Below are 22,898 nucleotides of genomic sequence, written 5' to 3' on the forward strand. Positions count from 1 at the left end.
TGTAGGTTAATTGATTTGTCCCAGAGAGAAATAGTATGCACACTTCCCATTTATCATATTTGAGTCTACTTTATACTATATGCTGTAGAGTAGACCACAGCAAATCATTCTGAAATCCCTTTTCACTGATGTTTTTTTAATTATGTAACTTCAGTAAACTACTGTACAAAACCCAAAACACTACCACTGAAATATCATTTTATCTATCTATCTATCTATCTATCTATCTATCTATCTATCTATCTATCTATCTATCTATATATATATATATATATATATATATATATATATATATATATATATATATATATATATATATATACTGTCCTCTTGTTTGATTGCTAAAATCTTTTTTTCCCCAACGATTAGTCTTTGTTTTGCTTTCTTCATGCTTTGGTTGTTTTCAGTAGTTTACTCTACCAACCTACAGTTCAACGACTGTATATCCTCAGAAATGCACATTCTTACTGTCTTGCAGAGCTCAATGTATTCAATATTTGACTTAAGAGCTGTTGTTTGTTTCATTTCCCTTCTTCGTGAGGTCTTTTTTATCTTGCGTGATCTTCTGGTCACATTTTATACTTTGTGTTCCAGTGATGTTTTTTTTCTGTTTCTGCAATTACTTGCGTCACTTCCTCATTGATTTTGTTTACCTCGATTGCTTCATTTTTTTGCAGCTCTTGAAGAGCGCTGAATCTATTCTTCCAGTTAAAATATCAGGCTTTGCTTCTGGAGCATTTCTATGCTGATTGTGTTAGATTTTGTCATCACGACTTTTGCTCTCTCCAGCACTGTGTTTAGGTGTATTTTGCATCTTACGAGTCTGTGGTCACTTCCTTTGTTAAAATTGTATAGTACTGAGACATCTTGTAGTATGTGCTTCTTCTTGGTGATTATGTAGTTAATTTTATTCTTCACTCCTTTGGGTCCTCTCCATGTCCATTTCCTGATGGGTTTCTTCTGGAAGAAGGTGTTCATCATGAATAAATTTGTGTTCTCTGCAAATTCTGTTGCCCCACTTGTTTCTGTCGCATGTCCAAATTTGCCATCCGAATTCTCCTCTTCTTGCTGGGCTCTTATTTTGGCATTGAAGTCACCTATGATGAACTCATAGTGGCTCTTCCCATTTTTGTGTAGTTCTTGTATTTCTTCATAAAAATCTTTGACTTCTTCATCTGAATAGCTTGTTGTTGGTGCATATACTTGGATGACTTCATACTTCACTGAAACTTTCACTGTCAGTCTTGCAGACCTCTTGAGATGCTATCAATCTCTACTAGTTTATTCTTGATTTTCTTGTGGACAATGAGACCAACTCCTCCTGCTCATCCAGCTGTAGTGCCTCGGTAGAAGGGAAGATGTCCACTCAAGTTCTAGTCATCCTTTGTCTTTTCGCCGTACTTTGCTTACTCCTACAATGTCCCACTTGACTCTTCCAAGTTCTTCCAACTCTTGAAGTCTTGCTTCACCTGAAAGAGATCTGCAGTAATACGTGGCCAGGGTCAGTGTTCTGTGGCAGCCTAAAATCTTAACCCAGTGATTCTTAGCACCCTCTGCCTTCATGCTTAACCGGCCGCTGCCTTGGTCAGCAGCAATCCAGCCTCTGGGAATGAGGGCCGTGTTTTTGTCTGTGCTTTCATCATGGGGGGGTTGGCCATAACTCACCACGCTAGAGAGTTGTGAGGAAAGTGTCATAGACAAGACGTGAGTAAGTTTGTGAATCAGATATAACAATTGCTAGGCATGCTGGTGTATTGTGGTTTGTTTGTTTGGCCAACGTGCCATTTTGTTTTGTGTCTCTTTGTTTTGTTTAAATCTTTTATTTTTCATTCAATTAAAATACGAGCGCACCAGCGCTGTTTGCCCACGCTGTTCTTTGTTTTGTATTGCTTCTTTCTGGTCCGTGATGTCTCCGCAGCTATGCACTGGAACCACTCTGCCACACCCTTCCACTTTGGCCGAGTAGGTTGCTCAAGCTTTCACAGCATGGTTGAACCTTCCAGAGTCAGAGGACCCGTCTGTACTTTGTCTTGAGAACCCGTTGTCACCCTCCTGCCACTTTGAGACAGTGGAAGTTGGACTCAAGTCATGTTCGATAAATATACCACTCCACAGGCAATTTAAGTCAGTGGGATCAAGCTTGAATAACTCAATCACTACATATACTTAGGACAGTTAGTTACGGCAATGGAGAACCAAATGTGCAAAATCAACAGAAGAGCAAAAATGGGCTGCCGTGCCTTTGGAAGATTTAACCCTTAGCAGTCCATTTATTCAGTGCTTGTCAGGCGCGTCAGGTCCAATTTATTTTCACATGTGCTGTTTATTTTACATGCGCTGTTTTAATTTTTTTTTTTTTCAGAGTAAAACAGGTTTAAAAGGCACTGAATCACAAAAGTACACTCAGTACTGCATCTCCAGCCAAGCCCCACCCCTTGTTCGCTGTATTTTTCACATACCTCTTTATAGACGTGCATACTGATAAAGCCTCTCCTGATCACTCGTTTTATCACCAAACTCCTCAGTAATGCGGTCCAAGTCATTATTTTATTACTATTAACATTTTCTGTTATTATTTATGTTTATTTATTTACTTATGCTGTATCAGCTATATTTAAACAATATATATAAAATTGTATTTACTATCCAACCTTGCCTCACTTGTTTTCTTGACTGATTCAATATTAAATATGTACTGCAGACTCAGTGGAAAATGAAATGCCCCTTGGGAAGACTATTGTTACCTTCAAGGTGTTATAACCCCCTGTCGGTAATAATAGTCTTCCCTCTGGCCAATAATTTTCCACTATAGCCCTTCATTCCAGTCCATATTTACTTATATATAATTATATACATACTGTCCTTTTGTTACACACTATGTACTGTACAGTATGTCTGTTTTGTCTTACAGGGTTGCTTTAGTAAAGACAAGGTCTTAGTTTCTGTATTTTGCTATTATGTAGTCAGCCTGCAGACTTCATCTAGAAAAAACCAAATCCGTCCCATGGCTGATTGATATCTTGTATATTTAGTCCAGATGCAGTAGGATGAGGAGGGTCCTTTTAACAGCAGTGATGTAGGTCGTGTGCTTCGTGTAGAGCACAGAGGAATTACTGTTTTCACCTGATGTGGATTTGACCCTCATTTGCCCTTGTTTGTTTTGGTATACACTGCAGTCTCTCATTGCCCTGTTTAAGAGCAGCTGATGAACTAATACTGATAGTTTGATTGAGTTCAGCACAAATGCCAGTCTGGTATGGAGCCAAAAAGGCAGAACTTTACTATCAAACTTGAGAAGCTACAGTATCTACACATTATAACCTAATTTTATTATTTTCTTTCCAGCAAGGAACTTTTATAAATGTTATTTTTTTATACCAGACCTGATTTTTGCCTTGTGCATACAGTATACTGCAAGTACAGTTTCCAGGTGGTACAGTAGACTAGTTATTACTAGTCAGGCAAGATACATACTGTACTAAAGCAGTGTGATATATTTTATTGCAGGTATAGTGATTTATGTTTAGATAGATAGATAGATAGATAGATAGATAGATAGATAGATAGATAGATAGATAGATAGATAAACAAAAAATTATATCCCTAATGTACAAAAAAAGCATGAACATACTAGCATTTCACAGTAATATCCTGTTGGCTTTGCTGTACTGTGTAACAGGAGTGTCAGACATATTGAAAAGCCATGGAAAATAAGTGCGAATTTTGTGGTCTTGTGTTTTATTCTGTTTGTACATGTATATTGGTTAATACAATAAACAGAATTAACTCTTCATATCTATAATCAATAATGGCAAAAAAAGAGGCAACTAAATGATTACATTACCAAAGACGTGCTACAATATTACATCTTTCATAAAATAATTCAGTCTCAATGTTTTGTTATTCCATATTACAGTGTGCTATTTTCATGAACAGTGTTTCAAGTGGATCAAATCTTACTGATGGTCTAACTTCTGACTACAACAATATAACCATTTTTTGTGTATACCATTCCTTTTAATATTTTGCTTTCTCACTTAAAGTACAGTTTACTGTCTGTATAGCCTACTATAACTGTGAATTGAACAAGAAATAAGAGGTACCGTAATTGCTTCTGTACAATACGGTATATTGATGGTTGAGGGATGAACAATCTGGAAAGGGCTCCAGCAGACAGAAGTTATACATCCAGTAGACAGCCTAACACGGTCTTAAAAACATACAATACATACTGTAACTTTAAACAATCAATAAACTTAAACAGATGTTTCAGTGAGAAATACATTACTTTTGTCTTTTATTCTTAACTGAAATTAAAGTTTGTCTGCAATGAATGTCTTAACTATTTTTAAATAGCCAGGTAGTGCTTACAGTAAGTTTAATTATGCATCCGCCTGTGGGGAGCTTGTATGTGTAAGGCTAGGGTTTTTTAGGGTGCATACACCTACAACTGTGAATAGTTCTGAAACCGTATCAGCTGACAGCTTTTATATCTCTGGTGTTATGGAAACTTATCGGGCAAAATCTATTACTGTACTGTAAGATGGCTGCCGAACTGTATTGGGATCTCCTTCGTTTCTGAATGACAATGTCTTATTGCTTTAAGGTATTGGCTTCATAATCTGTGATTTTCGATCAAGTTTGTTCATTGTTTTAGTTTAAGAAAAATGAACCCTTTCATACCAGTTATTTTAGCTGCAGCCGCTTTATAGAGACGGTACACTTTGAGTTATTGTTCTGTATTGTCCAGTAACAATAAACCCTATCTGTACTGCTTTATTTTAACCACTATCCATATCAGTGACACAGAACAACTATACTTTAACATACCATAGTTACAGTTGATTCACTGCTGTATTCTGAAAGTTCCATTTGTTGTCCAGTAGTAATTAACCATTACCCTATCGCATTGTTTCAACCTCTGGACATAAATTATACTGGGCTTTTTCACATAGCGTATGGTTTCCATATGCTTTGTTTTTGTTTACTCCCATTTAGTTAGATTATGTATTTGCTGGAGTGGTTTCTGTTGGGGGGGAGGGACTGTACCTTTATGTACTATACAGTAGCTGTGAATCTGCTCACAGTAGTTGCATAGTAAATTACAATACCACTGTTTTTTATCTTGATGGTTTAAACACAAAACCTTTTATTGCTATTGAAAAGTTTGCTGACGTTTATTCTTTCTTTATCGGTGACGCTGTAGTTGGTGTTGCTTGGCCAACCAAGAACCTGTTTCCATGGAAACTTGTCAAAAGCACAGCAGATAGAACACTTGAAATGTATTTAGGATGACAGTCTACCTTAGTATAATAAGGCTTTCTACAGTAGTTAATACTGTTGGCTCAATTCAAATAAGTTTATTATTTTTAGAGGTTGATTTATGAATTTCTGGTTTGATTGTGAAAAAACATTTCTGTACTTTACAGTGAGGCATTAACAACATGTTAGTGTGGAGAGACCCTACAGTACAAGCTTCTTTTTAATTCATGAAACTGTTTGGTAACGTCGGTGTGTTCAAAAAATAAGGATTTCCATTCTGTGCCACTAAGCCACAAACAGTTGTACTGTATATAGAAGACAAACAACTACTCTGATAACTTAAGCTTTGCTTCAATACCACCATGTGCCGGTGAAAAATGATTAGCCTTATGAATTATTTTATCAATAATTTGAAACTGCAGTCACAAGGCATGCTGTTCAGTACACTAGTTGGCATTGCTACAGATTGTCCCTTAAACAGTACTAAAATCTGTTCTGGATTTAATAGAGGAGAGATCATCTAATGTAAAACCAATTCCTTACTGCATGCGTATTGTTTTTATAGAAGCTGGTTTAAACCCTGGCTTTTTACTGTATCGTATGGAGAACAAATATCTTTTTACAACTGCAAAGAAACTTGATTAAAGTAGAAAACCGGATGATTTGTTATTGACATTCATTTCTGATTCTTCTTTTCGATTTCGACCTGTTGTAATCTAACTATTTCAGACAATTTTGCTCTCCTTACACAGTTTCTTACCTGTCATGTATGGCTTTTGACAAGCCATTGTTTTAGCAAAACAAAGCTATGGATGTAGGTCCCCGACTTTTTCATGGTGCTGGCACCTGTCATATGGTGTTTCCATCCTTGGCATTTGAATTTTTTGAATTATTTCTGACAGGATGGCTAATATAATACTGTATCTACAGTATTTCTCTGTCTTAGCCCCTGCTTTTCATTCATTAACATTTCTAGCAGTAGACCACAATGGAAGGCATTCTTCTATAATCTGTGGACCTCCATGCTCTGCACATTTCTATACTGTCTTGGCAATCCTGCCCCCTTGCACAGTTTCTTTTTGTCCTTAATGAGTTTTACTGCAGAAGTCGTAGTTCGAAACCTCAGCTTTTGCATTCAATAATTATTTATTTTCATTATTTTAATTGCTTGATGATAATTTTAGTGAATAATTGTTAATAATTTAACCAGACGCAAGTTGATAAGGCAGGAGCCTGTAAAGGGTTACTCAGAATGTTTCAGAATACTGTTTTGTGGTAGAAGTTTGAAAGGGGGACTCAGGAGACAGGAAATGGAATGAGACTAAAGCAGGCCAGCAGTCTGACAATACAAACACTTCTCAAATAGTATTTTTGTCTCTCACTTGCTGAGTTTCAGAGAGTTTGAAAGGTAAAGGCAACGCTGCTGCTGTACGTGGTTATGTGCAGAGCTCCCTTGTACTCTATAGGATTGTAACTAGAATAAAAGCATTAGAAAAACCTTGTCATTTGCATTGAGCATGCCCTTCTGGCAGTGCCACTGCTTGGGTGGGGTCTGCATATTCAGTAAGCATTTCGCAAGACTGCTGGAATTCAGTGTATTTTCACATCTTCCCTATGATAGCATGCAGTCATAAACAAGCACGATCCACAGTAAAAGACCACTGGAACGTTCGAATCAAAAGACAAGCAGACACATTCACGCCACGGTAGGTGTCATTGTACTGCTTCTTATGCTTTTCGTTGTTTGGAAGTTGCTGTACTGTACAGGAGTGCAAGTGTAGAAGCAAACTTTATCAGCTGCTAATTCTGTCAGATCAATTAATAGAAACATTCCTTCCCTGTCAAAGAGAACTATAGATAAAACCCACTGGTCCGGTAACCTTGCAATAAAGGACAGGATTGGTTTTAAGCAGTGGTGTGCAAGACTTGTTTTTCCTATTGCTAAAGGCAAATTCCTTATCACTACAGTTTGCAAGCTTACTGTACTTTCAGATTCCATATAGTTTTGACATAACGTACAGTACATGCACTGCTGAGTTTCTGATGGTAACCACTTGAATATTACGATGAATCTGTTACGAGTCTGTTTATGAATGCATGGATACAATTAAAACCGTTCAGCTGTAAAATAAAGGGATGCAAAGTTATTGGTTGAGTATGTTTTTAAATGTGTGGAGCACTACAATAGCCCATATGAGGGAAGGTAAATGTTATCACCAGTTTCACAGGTTACCTTGCAGGAGGTTTTGCATTAACTAGCCCCTGGAGAACAGCATTTCCTTCCAAGATTTATCTTTTTCTAATGCAGTTGCTTCAGGCAGTTTAAAAACTTTTGTGCACCTGAAATTTGTTTTCCATAAAGCAAATTTTACATGCAGTTTACTAGAAATCAGTTTTCTGAAAAACAAATTGAACATATGGAAAGACAAAATGGCCAGTTAGCAATGCAGTACTAAGCTCTAGATATTGTGATCTTTATGGTTTGAAAGCAGAGGCTGCACTAAACAGTCTAAGGCAAGCAGTATTTACGAACTGAAGTCACAGCAACATCTGAATTGTCAGAGCATTCTCCGGGTATCCTTAGCAATGCATGCTTAGCCAGGGTTACAGTAGTATGGGTGAGTGCAAAGCCAAAGGCACTTTTATGGCTTGAAACTTGGTTAGGCTATTTTTGTTAAGTTGACTACTACAGTAACATTTTTTTACCTTCATGCCGTTTTTTTTTTTTTCATTGTGAGAGTTTGCTAACCACTGTAGTGTAAGCCCATTGCACACCAGATCTGTTCCTTCATCCAAATTGAATGTATGGAGTTATTGTACCAATATTGATTTTAATGTGACATCTGACTTGAATGCATTAGAATTGTTTAAAGCAGTCCTATTTTTGTTCAATGTACTGTACAAGTATGCAAACGCAGCTGGTGTGCAATCACAGACATTTTGGGGTGATGGAAGATGAATAATGGACAGGATTAGGCGTGCCATGGACTGAAGCTTATTCAGTTCTAAAGAAGGGTGCACACAAACATCAGTAACTTAAGTACAATAAATTGACTAAGTTTTGAAACACAATGCCCTACAAAGGGATACAGAAACAAAGCAATCTACTGTAGTTAAAGAAAGCTCTATTGTACTGTGGTCATATTTCACATTCAACTATTTTTTCCATATGAGATTTTATGTTCATAATAAACCTCACTCCCTGTGTTTCTAAAACCCACAAGGAGTGTTTTTCAGGTCAGAAAATGTATGCATTTATTTTTTATTTATTTTTAAATCACCTGACAAAGACCACTGGGAGTTCACATTTTTGCCAGTCCCTTGGCTGCAACAGGAGGGAGAAGAGGGTGGAGAGGGGGTGCTAATCCCAATAGGAAATTACTGTAATGTGTTTACCAGGAATCAGGGCTGCTACGATTTAAATGGAAAATTGATTTTTCAATCGATTCCATTCCTCATTATATACATCGATATAAATACTGGATAATCGATTCAATAATTACATTTTTGTAACATGCATAGTTAATAACATTATTTAAGTTTATCAACGAAAATACAGTATTTCTGCCAGACAAGCAGTGGGTTCCTGCTCGTGTTAACTAGCTTCTGATTTGCTGGTCCCATCCTACAAGTGACTCAGTTTTGAAAATGCTTTGTAAATATGCCCCTGTGTTCGATGAAAAAAAAAAAAAAAAAAAAAAAAAAAAAAACGTGCCGCCTTGTATCCAGAGCAGGACGACAGGCTTGTATTCCTGGCAAACAGCCTGTAAATACATTGTGCACATTGAAGACAACTGACTGTATATGTTCTTCAGATTTTAGTTTTTAACCAATAAAAATCGATAAAAATATCGATAAAACAAATTGGTGTGTAGTCAGTAAACACCAGATACACACTGGAAATGGTTACTCAATTCACATTGACTTCACCCTGTGATTGGGTACCCTCGCCCCTGTGCATATTTTTTTATGATTTAAATGTACTGCTTTGTGTTTATTTTAAACATTGTTTTATTGTAATTATTGTTTTACAGCCTGGGTGGTCAGCAGCGATTGATTATTGATAAACTGGCTGTTGGCCACTCGTATCAGAAAACCTGTGCCGAATGTGGTCGAGGGATAAACTAGGTAATTGATAGGCAGTTAATCCCTCGGCCACAATATAAAAACAAGCAGCTTTCAAGCACTCAAGATTAGGTGTACAGAGAGAGAGAGAGAGAGAGAGAGAGAGAGAGAGAGAGAGAGAGAGAGAGACAGTAAGAATATACAAGAATATAAACAATTGCTACTCGTGCTGGATTTGGACCAGCACGATACCTGTTTGTTCACTGTTCTGAGTTTGTCTGTTTGTTTTGGCCACCGCCGTTTAATTTTATAAAGTACGTTTACTTTTGCAGAGTGTTTTTATTTTCAGTTTAATTATTTTGTTTTTTTAATAAATCCGCTCATCATACCCTGCAGTACTGTCATTTCCTGGTCTGATGTCATAGTGTCAGTGCAACAGACGCAGGCCAGGAATAGTACTGCTGTGGGACCCCATCCGGTGGGTACAAGGGGAGCAGGAGGATGAGGAGTGGTGTGCCTACTGCTGTCGCTATGGGCAAGAGGAGGAAAGCTGCCTGGAGGTCGACAGGGGCACGAACAAGGAGGGGGATGAGCCCAAAGTCCCGTTGTGTCCAGCGCCAAAAAGAAGAGAAGCCCCACTGTCTCCACTTCCATCGTTGATACGGCCGGAATACTACGCATTCCTGCCAAATAGCCAGCAGGAAAGCCTTTGGGAAGCCTACCTCCTCCTTCTCGAGGTCTCCAGTTGGTGCCCGGCCTGCGGGGCATGTGGGCACTTTTCTGTCAACTGGAGGAGGGGGAGGAGAAAGAGCGGCCGGAGTGCCCCGCACTCAGATAAGTATTGCCACTGCCTCCACTGCCAGGAGAAGACTACCCTCTGCTCCTACCTCCACCACCAGAGGGAAACCACCTGTTGGTCCAGCTCCTGCCGTCGCCTCCCACGGGTCAACTCCTGCCCTGTCCTGCAACACCTAGGGCTGTCGAGCCTGCAACCCCCAGGGTTGCCTTGTCTGTACCACCTAGGACTGCTAAGCCTGCAACGTCCGGGGAGGCCAAGCTGGCAAGGCCCAGTGTTGCCTGTCCCACACTGCCTGGGGGAGCCAGTTCGACGTTGCCTGGGGAGGCCAGTTCGACATTGCCTGGGAATGCCTGTTTGATCTGAATACTTTAAACCCACCCCAACTACTGAGCGGCAGCAAATTCCTACACTTCTATTAGAGACTACGCTTGCGAGATTTAACCAACGAGATTACAATTAGGAATGGAGACTTGTTTGAGGATTTAAAGATATATTACAGTTAGATAGGGAGGATTTAAAACAAAAGCGCAAATTGTGGTGTAATGTAAAAAAATCCCAGCAAAATGTGCCCATGACCATAAGGATTTCATTGAGGAAGACAGGAAGGGAAAGAAGGTACAACTTAAGTGTGCAAGTACTGTCAAGTTACTATACATATTGTGACATAAAATCACCAAGCATTTTGGAAAGTAACCGAAAATGCTTATTTCATACAGTATATAAAAGTGAAAGCCCCCCCCCCAATAAAACAACTTTGTGGTATCTCGAAAATTGCTGAAAATAAGCAGTGAAAAATAAAATGAATAAAGAACACAAACAGAAGCCCTATGATCTGCTTATGATAGCATGAAACCTCTTTTATATAAATCACTTTTACTTATAGTACAGATAAACTGTAATTAAACAAAACACATATTTATCAACAGACTACAAATATCTCAGATCTTGTAAATGTTATTTTATCAATGCAAATTATCTTTTCCCAATTACTTTTCCCAATTATTTTAAAGGAGAGACCATTTTTAATATGCCAGACTGTAAAGAGTAGTCCCTGCAGATCTCTGTAGTGTAATATTGAATAGTGTTCATGTTCTAACATTTTGAAATATTCTAAAACGGTACAATCAAGGACTACAGTACATATTGTTTTCTTATTGATAAGAGATGATTGCACTAGTTTTCCCAAGATATTTATAGGTTCCATTTCTACACACTAACATGACTTGCTGTAATAAGCACTGTTGTAAATTGTCTCTGTGCATTGGAATATTATATCAAGATTTTCTCTTGTAGAATCTTGAAAGAACGGGGAGGGGGGGAGGGGGGGGGGGGGGGGGCTATTAGCAACATATGTTTAAATGTTTGTCAACTTGACTTATAAAATGGTTTTACCTTTGCAAAGGCGGCGATACATTTCAATGATACAGTGCTGTACAGTGTGTGGTCTGAAGACTTCAGCACTATACAGTATTCATTTTCTCATACCCAAACAATAAAAGTCATGCTTGGTAGTTCGGCAATGTGCTGAGCATGGATTTTAAGTACTGTTCTTCATTCCTCTGGCACGCTGCAAACCTTCTGAGCCACCAAATTATAGAGTAGACATTCCATTCAACCACCTGAATTAACTCTGTAGAATTGCAGCAATAGAACAGTAAGCAGCAGAAGAATCCAAGCAGTGGCAGTACATCACTGAGGTTTGTTATGGTTACAGTGGGCTATTGCTGTAGTTGTGAGGCTGTGTGGCGGATGCCCATCAATATTAGCCTCTTATAGTAGCTTAAAGTAAAGAGGATATGAATGTTGAGAGCATGAGAGCACCTCAGTTCCTGGACCTGGGGACTGATTGGTTATGACAGGGATTTGTTTTGCTACAGTAACACAAAAGATCTACAGCATGCAAATGCTGCTGTCCGTTTTGATACTGCAATGTAATTGTCTTGGAAGCCAATGCAAAGTTCAGCTTGGCTAATGTACTGTTCACCCAACACTGTCAGAGACCATTGTTTGTTTCCATACCAGGTTGTATAAAAGACTAGTGAATGAAGTGTGCATTGAGATTCTTGGGAAACCCTTGGCATAAAGTATCTGCCTGGTAAAGATTACATGTACAGGATTACCATACTGTGTCGTGACCTGTTTGTATTGTTGAACCCCTTATTTTCATGCCATGTATCTAGAGAAGCGCTTCATTAATTGTGATTAAACTTTCTGTGCTTATTCCTGATATTGTGAATATCAGAATCTGAGGGCATAAGAAGATATCTGTCTGTTTGTAGCATTTGAATATTTATTATGGTAATTACTTTTTCCTGTTAGTGATACCTGTAGCTTTCATTTCAAATTTACAGCCACGGTAGGAAATGAATGTCACTCACATGGATGTTTATTGTTATACTACACTACTTAGCAGGAAAGGGTTGCTTTGAGAGTTTGGCTATGCTGTTCCAACTTGACTGCAAAACACTTTAAAACATCAATCTTAGTTGCAAGCTTAATATTACTGAACTCTTGACAACGCCTAGCAAATTAGTCACCGCTCATTCTGTCGTACTCTGTCAGTCTCTTTGTGATGCCAGACTTGTATAGTACAGTTCTTGGATCTTGGATCCCCAGCTCCAGTGTATTTAGTTTTCAGCATCAAATGAACTCTTCCCCTTTATTTCCTCTCATGTAAGACAATAAGCTTGCTCCCACAATTGTATTTCAGCCATGCTGAAGGACAGTATTTAGATGCAAAGCATTTCTCTCTAAATTCCTGCTGTATTGCAAGGTTGTTTAGATGATGAGGTCTGGCTTTTGGTTTTGAACTAATGAGAGGAAATCAGACTTGATTCTACAATATACTGTAGCCTACCGGTACTAACCCCCTATTCAGTCTGGCCTATTTGTTTGGTATTGGATGCTGTACGGCCTGTCAAGTCACAATTGAAGTGTCCAGTGCGATAGTACACATACTGAAGAGGAAATATATAAGCATTACAACAGCTGAGGAACTACACAGCTTAGTTCAAAGTTTTCGTGATTGCTGGGGTGTCCCACAGTGTGCTGAGGCCATATTCACATTATTGCACCTACTGAAAATAAAGCAGATTATTACATTAGAAAGGGCTGATACTCGGTTATTTTATAAGGTGTGGTTGATCAAACTTACAGGTTTTGGGATATAAATGTTGGCTGGCCAGGAAAAATTCGGGCAGGATGGTAACCTATTCCCAAATGTGACAGAGCTATTCAATGGGGTTAATGTCCTTGTTACTATAATTGGTAATGCAGCATACCCCCTACTGCCGTGGCTTAAAAAAGGATTCCCAGAGAGAGATGGAATTACACCAGACCAGAGAAACTTCAACTACAGGTTAAGCCGAGCACAGATGATTGTATAATGTGCCTTTGGCCAACTTAAGGGACGCTGAAGGTGTCTAAATAAAATAAATTACCATCATATAACAATGAGACCAACAATAATTGCTGCATGTTGCATTCTCCACAGCATATGCAAAATGAGTGGATAAGAGTTCAGATACCTGGCTCATAAATTAAGACAATATGATGGTTGATGAAAATGAAACCACGGAACCTGCAAGAGATTTGGAGCAAGATATGGTAGCAATACATATCTGTAATGCACTAGTGGCACATTTCAGCAGTCTGAAAATGAAGATGACAGAAACAGAGGTCATGTGAGAAAAAATTTAAAAAAAATACCCATCAAAGTGATGATGGTAAATATGTAAGATACAGGACAGGAAATCAAAATTGAACGGCTGCAAGATGACAGAGGAGTTAAATGACTTTTTTATTTATTTTCTTTTTTTGCAGTAATGACAAAAAGGAAGACTTTTTTTATTGTAATAGGTTTATTTAGAATTCTAAGATTTTCAAAGTGATCTGTACATGAAAATAAAAACAGCAATCACTTCTGTAACTAAAATGTGTGGAATTTTTGTAATAAATTACTGACGTGTTACGGCAAGCTTCCTAATGAAAAATGAAGTAAAATACTAATGTAATTTGCCTATATATCAAGCTTAAATTGCTCACCATTTCTCTTTATGTAAACAGCAGTACTTGCAAGTAAAAATGTATACAAAAAATAGGACAAACAAAAATATTCTCTAATATGATTTAAATTGGCCATGAAGTATATTGTGAAAATGAAACATTTGTTTAGTCCAAAAAATAATGTGCAATAACCACATAAGCATAACAAAAACTGTTTTTCACGTTGATGTACTTTATAAAGTGTGTTGTGTGATGACAAAGAAAATAATACATCAAGCTGTAACAACAATATTTATCAACAATATTCCAAACTATGGAAGCCTACTAAACTGGAGAGAAAATACATATTTGGAAAATCAGCTTGCATAACTATAGATTTTGTTGTCAAAATGAAAAACCTCTACCGTCATATCTTATGCATTTATGCAAACTGGTAACCAACATAAAAAGCCACTTTAACTCCCTTTTTACACTCGGTACACTTCGGGAAACAGTAGTGCTATAGAAAATGCATCTCTATGAATATTTGTCAGTAAGTACATGCAATAAAGAGCAAATCTAACTTTTTTTTTTTTTTTTAAATTAGTACTCGCCAATTAATTTTTACCCTGTTTTTCTCCCAATTTGAAATGCCCACACGCACTGTCTGCTGAAGTGTGTGCCGTCAGCTGACTGCTTGTTTTCACTCTGCGTGCCTGCCATGCAGCCAGCCCAGAGCTACAGCGTCGGAGGATAATGCAGCTCTGGGCAGCTTACAGGCAAGCCCACTGGTGGCCGGGCAGTCTACAGGAGTTGCTGGTGCACGGTGAGCCAAGGACACCCTAAGGCCCCCCCCCCAGGGGTGCTCGGCCAGTTGTGCACCGCCCCCAGGGAGCTCCCGTCCACGCCCCTAAATCTAACAATTTTTTAAAAATTATTAAGTGGGCTCTATTTGTCCTCGAGATGTTTTAAACCTTTGCAACGTTTTGGACAAAAAGTCAAAAAAAAAAAAAAAAAAAAAAAAAAAAAATATATATATATATATATATATATATATATATATATATATATATATATATATATATATACTGTTTTGAGACCACTACCTTAAACACTATCTTAAAGACAAAGCACTACTGAATATTTTACATAATTTGCAAATATCACAAAACCTCTTCATATTCGTATAATTTTTTTTCACTCTGTGTTCCCTTTTTTTTCTGATGTTTCTCAGCACCTGGAATTTTCATTTGCCTTCTGGTCTTGCAAGGAGGCGAGCTGGGGTTTGATGATTTTTTTTTTTTTTTTTTTTTTTTTTTTTATCTTTTATTTAACCAGGTAGTCACATTGAGATTAAAACTATTAATTTAAAAACATGTTGGAGATTTTGTTGAAGAAAATAAACAGCAGGAGTTAAATAATGAATCCTTTTGAAGCAAGATGACAAGAGTGTGGCCATGAATGTCTCTATGGAAACTCTTTTGGTAAGCCATCTAAACTGAAAGTTTGGCTGAAATAATTTGTCACTTTTTTGCCATAGAGACTCTACTTTCATGACAGAGACCGAGACAGAATAATTCTCTTTCAGGTTTTTCACTGATAGATAGATATCTATATTAGTCAATAATGTCTGGGTTTACATGCCCCAGCACCAAAAAGTACCCATATTCCATCTTATAAAAAAACAAACATTCAAATCACAGTTGAAAGGACCACAGTAGACTGATAACCCTTCACAGTATCTCATAAGAATAAATACTGTATTTACATTGTGCCGGGATGTCCTCTTCCAGATTTGCCTCCATACTTGAACTTGATTCATCATCACAGTATTCTGTGGATTGGAACACGGGCACGTCCACAAAATAATATCAAGTTGGTCATAATAAGGACATTTTGAATTAATTTTGAATAGTTTGTAAAATTTTGCTCTGCATTGTTCAGCAGTGCTGTTAAAGCCCCGTTCTTTCGAATGGAAAACTCTTTGAACACCTTGGTGTTTTATGGGTATTGTCAAGCAGCATTTGTGTATGGGTATCTGCTCAAATTTCAAGAAGAGCTTCGATTTCTTTGGAACTCCACAACGTCCCACACCCTGTTTGCCATTTTTGTTTTAGTATCATTTACCGCTCAACAACTGCTTCTGCTTCCAGGAGTTTGATTGACACTTTGGTACACTTGACGTTTGCAACTGAACTGAGAACATTTTTCTTTCACAAAAATAAGCAAACCACTGTCACTGCTGCTGCAAGGGGGGGTCCTGCCAGCACCTCATTGGAAGATAAAAGTTGTATGCTTAGATTCTTCCCACCGCTGAATATATAGTTATATTTAGGAAGCGAGTCAATCGGGTGGGTTTCTGTCAGCAATATGATAACTGCAAAAGAAATTACTCATAGTGAAAAACGTTTTAATTTTCTTTCATGATGCAATCATAATTGTTAAGTGGACTGTAATAAAAGAGAACTAAAACAGTATATATATATACACAGTACCAGTCAAAAGTTTGAGTACACCTGCTTGCAACCAGGTTTTTCATGATTATCTATGCCTTTAACTGTATAAACTTGTCTATAAACACTTAATATTTCATTATGTGATACGTGTACTTATATAAGCGGATAATCATAAGTGAATTGCATTCAAAAATTAAATTTTTAAATGAAAATGTAAATCTTGTCAATTTCAGTTTGAAGCCCAGATCCGTTAAAAGTCAAATGTGTGTAACACGGTGTTAGAACACTGGCCTAAGTATAAAAGTGTCTTTGTTAGATGTTCTCTGAGTTAACTAGCATGTTACCAATTATTGTTAACAGGTGAGGGTCCATGATTACTATAAATATAGGCACAAGTGTGTCATTCCTGAATGTAAGGGAGCAGAAAATGGCAAAAAATGGTCAATCTTTAAGACAAATTGCAAGAACTTTGCAAGTGTCTGTAACAGCTGTGGCCAAGACCATCAAACGATTTGAAGAAACTGGCACTCATAAGGACTGAACAAGGTCAGGCAGGCCAAGGGTGACCTCAATCAGAGAACAAGTTAATTTCAGTCACAAGTCTGCGAAACCGGCGATTAACTGCCCCTGAAATACAAGCTCAGCTAAATGCTACTAGAAGTACAGATGTTTCAACTTCAGCTGTTCAGAGGAGATTGCGTGAAGCTAGCCTAACTGGAAGAATTGCTGCAAAGAAACCATTGTTAAGAGTGCAGAATAAGAGGAAGAGACTTGCCTGGGCCAAAAAACACAGAAACTGGATGTTTGAGGAGTGGAAGTCGGTCTTATGAACCGATGAGTCAAAATTTGAAATATTTGGGTCCAACTGCTGAGTATTTGTAAGACGCAGAGAGGATGAGTGCATGAGTTCTGCATGTGTGGTTCCCACTGTCAAGCATGAAGGAGGCAGTGTCATGGTCTGTGATTGCTTTGCTGGTGACAGAGTTGGTGATCTTTACCAAGTTCATGGCAAGCTCAACCAGCATGGCTATCATAGCCTACTTCAGAGGCATGCCATTCCATCAGGATTACGGCTAGTTGGGCAGTCCTTCATTCTTCAGCAAGATAATGACCCGAAACACACCTCAAAGTTGTGCAAGAACTATCTTGCAAAAAAGGAAAGTGAAGGACAACTCAACCTAATGACCTGGCCTGCCCAGTCTCCAGACCTCAATCCCATAGAACTTGTATGGGACAAACTGGACAGAAGAGTCAAAGCAAAGCTACCTACAAGTGCCCTACATCTCTGGGAATTGCTGCAGAAGAACTGGGAAGACATGTCGGGTGATTTCCTGCTGAAAATTGTTAACCGAATGCCTCGTGTTTGTGAGGCTGTTATTAAGGCAAAGGGTGGCTATTTTGAGGAATCCAAGATTTAAAGACAATTTTCAATTTTCTTGAACATTGCTTTGATACTCCTTATGTTTTGTTTTGTATATTGTAACATGTGTTTTCATTTTCAAGTATTTACAGAAACGTATACGACGTAAAACATTGTCAATTATGAAAAAAACCTAGTTTCCAGGAAGTGTACTCAAACTTTTGACTGGTACTGTGTGTGTGTGTGTGTGTGTGTGTGTCTATATATATATATATATATATATATATATATATATATATATATATATATATATATATATATATATATATATATGTGTGTGTGTGTGTGTATGTGTGTGTGTGTGTGTGTGTGTGTGTGTGTGTGTGTGTGTGTATATATATATATATATATATATATATATATATATATATGTGTGTGTGTGTGTGTGTGTGTGTATATATATATATATATATATATATATATATATATATATATATATATATATATATATATTTTTGTTTTTTGGATTATACAACACCCTCTTGTATGTTTTATTTTATTTGAAGTGCTTTTTCAAGTTAAACATGAATGTCGTTACTTTATGGAAATGTGTTTATGGCCACTTTGTTTGTTATTAATGTTTTGTAGTTAATTTTGTAGTTAATTCACGGGGGTAACATAAGGCCTTTTTTGCTTCTGGGATATTTAATACAGTGTAACATATAATGGCTTTAATAATGTTTTGAAAATGAACAAATCTTGAACGAATATCTGAACATGGTAGTCCCAGTTTGGATTATCTGAACAACACACTGTTATCTTTCAGTAAATTAAGATAAGAGTACTGTCCCTTCTGACTGCAATGCTTGAACAAGCCTGGCACATTTCCCATCCACTCTGACCACACATCGATTAAAATCTGTCTGTATGGCATCTAAAAACAGATTGTGCTGAATGCCCAGCAAGGCATGTAATATTATACAAGCTACAGTACAGTACTGGGTTGCAGATAAAGCCCTTTATACAATAGTTGCTGGTGAAGTATGCTAAAACTTAGCTTGTGTCACATAGCCTCCTCGTAATGAGTTTGGAACATTTACACAGTACTTCCCTCTCTTTCATTGTGCATAAGAATTAAGTTAATAGCCAAACTGCAGTGTTAATTGGTTAAGTGTCTAGAAAATTCCATCATATTCCCAGCACAGTTAAAACAAAAGTTTGACACTGTTCTTGTTAGTGTTCTTACCCATTGGGCTGTTTTTATTTTAGCCTGCAGTTCAATACACAAGTGACAGTTATTGAAAAGAAATTGCAGCTGTACCAATGAATAGGGTTTTTGTTGCAATTTCTCATCTTTATAGGTACAGTATTTATAGCCATGCGTTTCACGTTTTTAAAAAGTTTGTTCCTTAATTTGAGGAAAACAAGAAAACATGTAGGCCTATACTAAATGTGGCAACACATGTGGCGGATACACAGTATTTGATAATTGTACTGTACAGTATTTGAGTGTGCAGACATTTTTGTGATGGTGACAAGCAAGTATGGAACATAGTTGATTATGATAACTTGCGTTAGCTTCTGCTTTCTATGAACTATGAATATAGGCCATTTTTTAAGCTTTGGGCATTGATTAACTTATTACTCCATATATTTTGGCTGGATGTATTTTATAGTATGGCCACTTATACAGTAATTCTGAATTTGAAGAGTAAATGTGTGGCATGTGGGAAGCAATGACAAGGCTTGATACTATAAGTCAAAATTAGGAGGCTTGGTGGTCCAGTGGTTAAAGGGCTGGGTAGCAGGAGGTCCACGGTTCTAATCCCCACTCAGCCACTGACTCACTGTGTGTGACCCTGAGCAAGTCACTTAACCTCCTTATGCTCCGTCTGTCAGATGAGGTCCTATTTTAAGTGACTCTGTAGCAGCAGTTGTTGATGTATAGTTCATCCCCAAGAGGTCACTTTTGATAAAAGCATCTGTTAAATGACTAATTAATAATAATTAAAAGTGATCAGTTTTCTTTTTTTTTCTTCTTTGCCTTCTCAGTGTAAACTGTAATGATGACGACTGAAACAGGTTTGGAGTCTGAAGTAAAGAAGGAACCAGAGCAGGCCGAAGAACAGCCAGCAGCTCCGGAGCTGCAGACACAGGCGCAGGACGAACCGGCAACACAGCAACAGGTGCACCCGAAACAAGAGCACACAGAGGCTGAGAAACCAGAGGAACTGACCGATAACAAGGAGACGCTGCAGTCTACCACTGGAGAGCAGCCTTCAGGTGAGGAACATACAGACACTCCCACGTCACCAAAGCCAGCTAGCCCCAGTGCACAGACCAGCCCAGGGTTGGGCAAGAAGGAGAAAGAAGAGGCCTCAGGGAAGGGCATCTCTAGGTTCCTTCCCCCATGGCTTAAGAAGCAGAAATCTCAGAGCCAAGTTGAGTCCAAAGAAAGTCTGGGGATAGGGGACCCGGTGAAGGAAGAGGGCGACGTTCAGGAGAAGAAGTCTGAGAAGGAGGAGAAAAGAGAGCAGGGAGGAGAGGACGGAATAGACAAACCTCCTGAGGTTCAACGCTCACTGCCGCAGGACAGCAAGGCAGATGAAAAGGAGGAGAAACATTCAATAAGCAGTGCAGAGACTCAGGTTGGTATTGTAAAACTAACATTTCTCTCCATGGGTACTCTTTAGCTTCTTCTACAAAAGGAACTGTGTCAATACAATGTATTTTCTGTGCTTGAGGTAGTGACAATACCATATTATTTAGTCAGTACTGTATTACGGTATATTAGGGACACAAAATACTATATTATATTTATATTATGTTAAACAAATTACTCCCTGAAAAGTAGGTTTTAAAAAAAGTGGTGTGCATTGTTTGGCCCTGTCAGAATTCAAACTTTTTTTTTTGTTTGCTGATAGAAATAGTACTGAAGAAGTAGAACATTTTGGCATTGAGGCCTTCCTTTAATTAATCCCTTTGTTGGTTTCAAATTGCTCACCTCAATTGATTTTTTTTTCCTGATGTTCCCGTTGGGGCTGTTAATATTTGTGCTAATTCTTTCTTATCTTCTTGCACTGCATTGTATTTCCAGTATCCTAAGTTTTAGTACTTAAAGATCACAAACAGCCCACTGAAATTAATTTGCATTGCTCAATAATGAATAACCTCCCTTACCATAACTTTTTAGCTTGTCGTTGGCTAACCCACTGCTTGTGTTCTGAGTCAAAGGGTCATTCCACATCAAATGGACAGATGGTCCCCACCTCACTATCTCCGACTCTTTTGATATCGCATATGAATGAACCTGGAAGTGTTTTTGTAAGAATCCTAAAGTATTAGCTCTTCAAGTTACGGGCTTATGTACTGTACAATGGAGGCTGCCCATGAAAGATGAAAACAAGCAAGGGTGTAAAAGTCACTTCACAATGGTAAATAATAATGAACAAGGCTGTGTACTACACAGTTTAACCCAGGGGTTCAGTCGGTGTGGAGGATGAATCTCTTGGTGAAGTCTGGAGTGATGAGAGTGGGGGCCCGGCAAAGTCTTTGCTTAATAGCATCAAACGTCCCCTGACATTCTACTGACCACTTAATCAAATTTGGAGGGCTCTTTCTGGTGAGGTCAACTAAGGGATTGACCAATGTGGCATACTCAGGGATGAAACCGGCTAACTCCAGTAGAGACCTCACCTGAGCCTTGGTTTGGTGATTGCCACGTCCACCAAAGCCTGGACTTTGGTGACAATGGGTTTCACCATTCCATTCCCCATTGTAAATCCCAAATATTTAGTCTCTGTTTTGGCAAATGCACATTTTCTCAAGTTGGCTGTTGATGTGTTGAAAGCAAAGCCAAATTGTGTTCCAGACAAGACAAAACAGGATACTTCAAAGCAAATAACGGATGCTGTAAATATATTTAGTGTCCGAGACAAAAGTCAAAGTGGGAAGGAAGCTTGTAATCAAGCTGAGAAAAACAGCAGGCAATATTGGTATGTACTGTATAGTACTATTTCTCCTCAATTGTTAGCAGTTGCACCATTAAAATGCAAGTTTTGATCAGATTGCTAACTTACATACAGTATTAAAGATAAATACATGTAGTGCTGGAGGTTCAATCGCACACTAAAGCATCTGTTTTGACACATTTTCCCAAACATTTTTATTGAGGAATTACAATAATGTGGGTTATAATTTGCAAAAAAAAAAAAAAAAAAAAAAACACAGGAATTGAACAACAATTCCTGCCAAGCTGTTTCTTGACAGTATTGTGGTTACAGTGGTTTTATTCCTCTCTGAAAATGTAATCTTCACATCTAAACATTCAGGATTTTAGTAAATTGTCATCAGCTGGTGTAATTGCTAACTATAACTGTAAAGACCACCTACACATTTGCACAAAGCAATTTTTTGTAAACTGAAGATGGAAATAAAGTTTACCAAACGGTTTCTGATAGACCGGAGAACCCGGGCTGTAAGTCAGGATTGCCTCGGGGGGTGGGGGGGTAACACACTATGCAAGTTTAATACATCAATAATAACATTAAAAACTTATTACCAACATAATGCAGACACTAGTACCTTAATCGCTGTTTTGTTCAAAACCATTCTGCATATTTGATTGGACCAAACATCAAATATTGTAACAGACTTTGGTTAACAAAGTTTCCTTTTCATTAGAATCCAGTCCATTGAGGAGCCTGAACTTGTTAAAATATGTGGTCCCACCATTCTGTTGGCCTGGATCACTGTCTGCAGATTGAACCTCATGGGCTGTGCACATTTTGGCACAAACAAACCGATCCCAGTCCATTGCTTGGCCACAGGCTCCATGAGACCAGAGCTCTGCTGTTTAAGTCATAACCCTTCTAGTTTCAGATTTTCTTAATTGTTTTTAGGTCTGGAGATCTGGCAGAAAAAACAAAATCTTTAATTTTCAGCTCTCATGTTTTCTTACTCCAGTAGAGAG

At 38.0% G+C, this 22,898-nt stretch overlaps 1 protein-coding gene across 9 annotated transcripts in view; it reads left to right on the plus strand.

The window, feature by feature from the left end:
* The window catches only part of LOC121315805 (protein 4.1-like), a 117,023-nt gene that overhangs the window by 18,565 nt on the left and 75,560 nt on the right, over positions 1-22,898 (plus strand). For 8 of the 9 annotated variants that reach the window (XM_041250238.1, XM_041250242.1, XM_041250244.1 and 5 more), the window contains exon 2: positions 19,979-20,574. In XM_041250238.1, the coding sequence (XP_041106172.1) occupies positions 19,990-20,574 (585 nt within the window). In that variant the 5' untranslated portion in view covers positions 19,979-19,989. Of the gene's footprint in view, positions 1-6,849; positions 6,969-19,978; positions 20,575-22,898 lie in introns of those variants that run through there. The other variant, XM_041250240.1, reaches the window with a different exon arrangement.

The sequence above is a fragment of the Polyodon spathula genome, chromosome 5, assembly GCF_017654505.1.
Source record: "Polyodon spathula isolate WHYD16114869_AA chromosome 5, ASM1765450v1, whole genome shotgun sequence".
Lineage (NCBI taxonomy): Eukaryota > Metazoa > Chordata > Actinopteri > Acipenseriformes > Polyodontidae > Polyodon > Polyodon spathula.